At 34.1% G+C, this 7,756-nt stretch overlaps 1 protein-coding gene across 7 annotated transcripts in view; it reads left to right on the top strand.

Moving 5' to 3' along the window:
* The window catches only part of LOC107659052 (putative tyrosine-protein phosphatase auxilin), a 34,180-nt gene that overhangs the window by 11,990 nt on the left and 14,434 nt on the right, over positions 1 to 7,756 (top strand). For 6 of the 7 annotated variants that reach the window (XM_016447859.1, XM_016447860.1, XM_016447856.1 and 3 more), the window contains 3 exons: positions 3,510 to 3,660; positions 6,015 to 6,064; positions 6,426 to 6,574. In XM_016447859.1, coding sequence (XP_016303345.1) covers positions 3,510 to 3,660; positions 6,015 to 6,064; positions 6,426 to 6,574 — 350 coding nt within the window. The remainder of the gene's footprint in view (positions 1 to 3,509; positions 3,661 to 6,014; positions 6,065 to 6,425; positions 6,575 to 7,756) is intronic. The other variant, XM_016447855.1, reaches the window with a different exon arrangement.

Below are 7,756 nucleotides of genomic sequence, written 5' to 3'. Positions count from 1 at the left end.
TTTATTGAATTGACTTTATTGATTAAATCTAAGAATTTGACACACTTCTAGAAAAAAATGTCTTTACAAAGGTAAAAATGCCCATAAAGGGTAAAAATCATTTTAAACTTGTTGGAAAAGATTAATTTCTGTCACTGCTGTGAACTGACCACCACACAGAGTCAGCTGTCCATGGCAGTCCTGCAGCGCAACACACTCTCAAACTCACAAAATAGCATCTGATTATCGATCGTTATCGATAAAATCCCAGAAAATATAGAGATATCATGTTTTGTCAACATCGCACACCCCTAGGCTAGATATTTAATTCTTCTTTGCTTAGTGATTATTTGGTATAAATATAATACTTTTTTTTTTTTGTGAAGGGGGTGGGGGGGACCCCCCCAAGAGCTTTGACACAATTCGAACACTGAAGACAATATATTTCTGATGTATGAAATTTGGATAAAAAAATTTATCAATTTCAACAAAATTTTTAATGAATTAGTTGAATGAATGATACAGTGACTCATAAATAGGCATTTACTTGTTTCATTCCTAAATAAATAAAGTGTGTATGAATGAGTGGTTTGAATGTATAGCTCATTCATAAAAAGTAATTTGTCTCTACACCTACTGTCATAACAGAAAATGAGGGAGTCAGAAAACAAACAAACAAACAGACAAGCAAAGGATGCTAACATTGAAAAGTCAGTTGTACTGGAATGCTATTCGACCAAACAAATTTGAGGACAAAACTGTCGTTTAAACTTTTATAATGATCAATTTTATCATCGTTAAATGATTATTACCTATTATCATCGGTTTGTGATTACCTTTGCCGTCATGTTTGTTTACACTTAAATGCAGCACAGGAGAGCAGTAAAAACCTAAAAACAGATTTTTATCTCTATTTTCTGTTTATCACTACCGTAGACATCAGTGTTGAGAACGAAACAAGAGCAGCGTAAAGATAGAATTTTCAAAGCACATCAGTGTAATGGTATATGAATAATGCTATATGATTTCATCAGTGTAAACATACACGTCAAATTGTTAATTAGACATATCTGAATCATTGTCATGTACTCTAAGATCTCGTTGGTGGTATGAATCGAGATCACTTTCATTTCATTTGATCAGTGGACTCTTTTCACAGGTTGTATGATTACACCAGTAGGTGACGGCAAGAGACTGTCTTTATGAGTGAGTCATTGCATCATTCATTCAATTAATTAGTTCAAAACTACTGATTCAGTCAGTAACAAAGCAAGCGAGTGAGTCGTCTAAGGGTGCTCCGATCAGGATTTTTGGAGCCGATCACTGATCATTGATCACAGGAAGCAGTATCTGCCGACTCTATCACAGATACCGATCTCTTTGAAGCCTTCTTTTTAACATGTATAATTATTTATGGTGATACTCCAATCAGGATTTTTACAGACATTCATTCAAGGCTTGAATTTCATTTTTGAAAATGGGGGAAATTAAGTGACTCTCAAGTGACTCTTGTGGGGGGTATTTTTTAATTTGAGGAGTGGAGGGGGCATTTTTTGACATTTTTCAAAAATATATAATTATCTCATCTAAATGTTTGATCATGCAGTTTGGTTTTTGCAATGGGGCAATTGTTGCACAATAGCTTACATACAACACAGTCCTGATTTCGTGAGCTGTATGTGAGGCGTCCTTAAGCCCAAAGTATACTTCGTCCGTCCACGTTCCACGACGGTCCGCGCACTGTCCTAAAACCTAAACCCAAACCCAAAAACCTAATACAATTTTTCAAGATTATTGCAGAAAATAAGCTCTGTGACCAGTAGAAGTTTATAATTCTTTCTTACATATTTTGTTCATCATAATAATCTTTACACATAAACACAACTTTTATGAATTTTTAAGCCTAAATTTTGCCATAAGAAGCTAAACTTAAGCTTCCAACAACTCTTTAAATCTTTATTTAAAAACATTTTCCCTGAAACTTGCATTAGAATAATTTTCAAGAGTGTGATTATGAACACACGTTTACTACGTTTACATGCAACCAAATAATCTGTTAGTAATCAGATTGATGGCTCAATCAGACTGAAAAGCCTTCATGTAAACACCTTAATCGGTCCGATTGAGCTCGATCTGAATTAAATTTCGATTGGATCAGAAGGGTGGTGTGTATACCTTTTGTAATCTGATCAAGATGACATGTAAACACTTGATTGGATTCAAAATCAAAACGTACTGCGCAAAACTGGAAAGAAATTGCGTAATGACGCATTACAAGTGGAACAAGCTGTTGTTCTTGTAGAATTAATTGTCATAAATGACTGTCATGTTATTCTAAAATTCTCCTTTCACTCATCGTCTGTGAACAGAAGCAGAACAACGTCCCATCAGTCCTCACTTCATACCCTCATCCACAGACGGCTTGTTTTGGGCATGGGAATGCTCGTCATCCTATTTCTGTGATTTGGCCTACAGAAATACATAATTTCTCCAGTACACTATATGTAATTGTTGCATAAACCCTGAACCCAAGTGAACATTCGACTTCACTGATGCTTGTGTTTAAACTTGTGTATAAAATCTGCAGCTGAGTGGGAGGTGGCTGAGTCAGATTTTTTGAATATGGGTGTGGTTTAGTGTGCTAGACTGACGCACGCTCATAAACATGCCAGGTGCTCAATGTTTTCTCCATTTCCTCATGTCTATTTTATTGGCTCTTGCACTTACACACAACTTCGTACCATCATCTAATGCACATTTGACATCTGTACATACAGTAGCATTTGTTATTGATTAGCCTATTTAAAGTATGAGGATGCTTTAGTGAAACTTGCATAGTTTATAAGAGCAGGTTGTGGACAAGCTTTGAGTATATAGTAACTGTATTTACAAGGAAAACTAAACCTTCAGATAAACACAAAAAGCACATGCTTTGACCTTGAGTTTGCTCTGTGATCAGCATCAGACATCTTTGTTAAAAATGTTTGATATGCATGTTGCAATATTTAGTCTGCATGCTAGTCATTGTATAAGCATTTACGCATGTATAATGTGTGGTCTTGACTAGTGGTTAGCTGAGTTTATACATGACCATTTCCACAAAAATATTAAAAAGCAACTGTTTTAACATTGATAATAATAAGAAATGTTTATCGAGCACCAAATCAGTATATTAGAATGATTTCTGAAGGATCATGTGACATTGAAAATTCAGCTTTGCCATCACAGGAATTCATTGCATTTCAAATTGTATTAAAATAGAAAATGGTTATTTAAAAATAATAATGTTTCACAATATTACTATTTTTATTGTATTTTTGATCAAATAAATGCCGACTTGGGGAGGATAAGAGACTACCAACCCCAGACTTTTGTAATATATGTTTTCTGATTTTTTTATTTTTTACATTTTTTTTTTTTGGCGGTTTTTGGTTATTCCAGTCTATCACTAGTCATGACATGTAAGATGTGTGTTTGTGGTGTCCCGTCTGCATGTGTGTTGTAAGATATGAAATTATGATCATTTGAAGGCCCTCCGTCTCCAGATTTGGACGGAAACTATGGAGGGGGACTTCTGGATATGGTTAAAGGAGGTGCTGGAAAGTTCTTCAGCAACATCAAGGACAACCTGAAAGACACCATCAAAGACACCTCTACCAAGGTTATGAACCAAGTGGCCACGTAAGTCCTCATTGTGTATTCATGGTTTTGTGTACATCAGATGTCACACATGGAGCCATATTACCCCAATGTAGAAAACAGCTTGTTAAACATAGCAAATAATGTAGCTCAGTATAAAAACAATAGAAGTCTGTGGAAATTCCCCACTATGATAGAAAAACGAATTTGTGTGTTTGTTTTGTGCATGTTTGCACTTGTGTTCGTGTGTAAGACTTCAGAGAAAACAGAGTCAAGGTCTTTCGATGGAGTTCCTGGTGACCTAGTTTTGTATAACGATTGTTGCTATTAATATAACAGGACTCCTCAATGTAATGACTCTTTTTAGGTGTGTGTGTGTGTGTTAATATTGAGGATATGGGCAGTCAAACAGAGTTTGTGGTTTGTTACAACAAGGCATCTGCACTCTCAGGAAAGAAGATACAAAGCTGTCACTGGGTCAGTACCCTAAGATTCAAAAGCTAAAAGGTACATCATTGCACCTTATGTACCCTTAAATGGCATATTAGTACCAGGTAAATATTAGTACTTTAAAATGATGTATTAGTAACTGAACTAAATACATTAATACCTTTTAAATGGGTACCACCCCAGTGACAGTTTTGACATTTTTTTTCTGAGAGTGTGACAAAAGTATTGATTTTTAATTTTTTTTGTTTTTTTTACATATTTTAAATGTATGTGAGGTTATGCTTCATGCATGTATATTAGGCAATATGTACAATGACCAATATCAGTCAATAGTTTGGACATACCTACTCAATCTTTTGTTATTTTTTCACATTTTTAGAATAACTTTTAAGTAAAAAAGAAATATATAAGTATTTTAAATAATTAAATAAAATAATTATAAAAAGCTAAGTATGGGCAAATTATATTTTAAATGAATGGTAATATTGTAAAATAATATTTATATATTTTTTAAATATTTTATAATTGATATTTGTCTATTAAAAAACTCTGACAAAAAGCACTAAGGCATAAAATTTTATTTAACAGGTTAGTTCACCCAAACATGTAAATTCTGTCATCATTTACTTACCTTAATGTTGTTCCAAATCTGTATGGCTTTCTTTCCTCTGCAGAACACAAAAGAAGATATTTTGAAGAATGTTGGTAACCAAATAATGCTGGTCACCACTGACTTCCATTATATGGAAAGAAAATGAAACGTTTCTCAAAATATATTTTATGTTCCGTATATTTTATGTTCCAAGAAATAAACAAAGAAATTACTAAAGAATTACTAAAGAAACGAAGAAATTATTTTGAATATTTCTTAATAGATCACCATGTTAGAAGTTAAAAACCACCTGGGGAATAAAAATGGCAACATCCACTCAAACCAAAGTAGTGATAGTGAACTTATTAAAACTAAAAATTAAATTGTGATATATTGTGATAAAAATGAAATAAATATGATTTGCACTTTAAAAAAAATTGTAAATTAAAACATGTTTGGGACATGCATACAGCATAATAACCCTGCTAAGTTAAAGTGTTTAAATTATTTACATGAAGCATGATGAAAAAAAGTCTCTTTCCAAATCTATGTGCCTTTCGCTTACACACACTAATACACTGGTAATGCTATTTTCCACCACCATGTAAAGGGTGAATGACATCCATACACACAAACAGACCACTGCACAAACACACAAACACACACACTGTAAACTAGTAGTGTATTTCATTCACCTCTTGCACAGAGGCTTAGAATAGCTTGTTTACATATGATCTCATTAGAGGGATTTCACGCTTCAGCAGATTACACAGGTGATTTGGCTGTTGTGTAATGCTGTCCAGTATGTCTACAATTACTGTTAGACTCATGACTTATGCCCAAAGACAGAAAAAAACACTTCCATCCTAAAGTTTGGGGGCAGGTTTTGAAAGAAGTATTTTATACTCACCAAATTTAAATAACAGTTTCTATTTTAATATATTATAAAATGTACTTTGTGGAAACCATGATAAAAAATTTTCAGAATTCTTAGATGAGTAGAAAGTTCATAAGAACAGCATTTATTTGAAATAGAAATATTTGTAACATAATAAATGTCTTTACTGTCACTTTTGAACAATTTACTGCGTCCTTGCTAAATAAAAGAAAATCTTACTAACTCTGAACTTTTGAATAATAGTTACAGTTGTATAGGTATAAGATACAATTAAATACATTTTAATTCAACTTTTTAAGTAATATGGGTTGTAACTTTACCATAATGATAAATTAGAGTTTTAACATTTTTAGGAATATCAGAATAATTTAATGAAACATTATACCTTCAAAATGGATATGAATATATGTTGTGCTGTCAAATCTGAGTTTATATGTGCTCTTATGTGTAATTTAGGTATACAAAAGGAGAGTTGGACATTGCCTACATCACCTCACGGATTATTGGTGAGTAATGAATAATTCTGTGGTAGCGAATGATAGCCATGTTTGTATACCACTGTATTTGCATTTTCTCCATGGTTTTCACAGATGGATGGATTTATATGCATCACATAATGTGTAGACGTGTATCCTCATGTACTCTTTCCGTTTGAACTGTTGGAAACCGTCAGCCAGTTTGAACTTATTTAATGTATTTGCTTATTTCTTACCCCTCTCACCCCGTTATTCCAATTTAAATGCATTTCATTAAAGAATATCAGATGCTAAAATTGTTGTTTGTGTTTCATCTGTTTGTATTGGCCAAACTGGACCTACTGGAAAGAAGTATTATAACAGTCTCCTAATTGTCCTTTCATTCTGTCAGTGATGTCATATACTGCTGAGGCGGTGGAGATGGGCTACAGGAACCACACAGAGGATATCCGTTCCTTTCTGGACTCACGGCATGCCGACCATTACACTGTTTTCAACCTGTCACAGAGGAACTATCGGGGGGCCAAGTTCTCCAACAGAGTGAGCGCAATCACCTGCATTTCCTGACTTAGATACTTTCATTTCACATTTGTGACCCTGGGCCACAAAACCAGTCTTAAGTCACTGGGGTATATTTGTAGCAATTATTGTCAATGGAAAGCTTATTTATTCAGCTTTCAGATGATGTATAAATCTCAATTTCGAAAAATTGACCCTTATGACTGGTTTTGTGGTCCAGGGTCACATTTCACGTCACTTTGCAAATCAAAATGCCAGTGGGTTCAGTAGTAAGTGCTTGTGCTTAAAAGGATTTCAGTCTTGTCTTTGTTGCCTGTAAGTCATAAGTTCTTATTAAAATGTATACAAAATGATGGTATATGTGGTCATGGGGAAAATTTCATACATAATTAAACTGCAACATGCAAAGACTGAAAATCACTTTCCCTTTGTTAAACGTCCCATCTGGAAAAAAAAAAAATTTGCCTTTAGGGCTTTGTCAGAGAAAGTTTCTCCATAATTGCTTTGCTAAACTAAAAACAACATTTAGGGCTTTTACCCTAAAAGTGTATAACTTTTTAATATGCAGAGAGCCTCATCTGCATATAATTTCCATATGCATATTTCCATCAAAATATGTGAAATACACCACATTTAGCTGTAGAAGAATCCAGGAAAACAGGATACATGTAGTGTTGCTTTCGTCAACGAAAATTTGGACTAAATATCGTCGTCAACGAACCTTTATCACGTGACGAAAACGAGACGAGACGCAACGTAAATGCTGGTCATGTGACGATGACTATAATTAAATGTATAATGCAATATTGTTGATGAATAAAAACGAGACTAAATGTGGTTTACAAAATAAAAACTATGCTAAAATGTCTCTTCATTTTCGTTGACCAAAACGAGACGAAACGAAATGTTATAACGTTATTTCATCTCGTTTAGTCACGTTATTATTATTATTTTGCAGTATTTCTGTTTCCTGTGTCTCACTTCAGGGGCTGCATCAGGTCGCACTGTGCAGACGCAGGCGACGTCACTTCCTCAAGCCCCACTCGCGGCATTATTTAGACCAGTGTTTCCCAACCGGGGTGCCGTGTAAAAAATCATTTTGTAATATTTTTAAATTGCTAAAATGTTCAAAAAAGCAGCTAATATCTAGGTTTTGGCTTTGTTTGCGTGTGCAGACCGATCGGTGTATGACATCAAAATACC

This window comes from Sinocyclocheilus anshuiensis, unplaced genomic scaffold (genome assembly GCF_001515605.1).
Source record: "Sinocyclocheilus anshuiensis isolate Anshui unplaced genomic scaffold, SAMN03320099.WGS_v1.1 scaffold311, whole genome shotgun sequence".
In the NCBI taxonomy this organism is placed as follows: domain Eukaryota; kingdom Metazoa; phylum Chordata; class Actinopteri; order Cypriniformes; family Cyprinidae; genus Sinocyclocheilus; species Sinocyclocheilus anshuiensis.
Note: the sequence above shows the minus strand (reverse complement) of the source record. Positions and strands in the feature narration are given on the sequence as shown.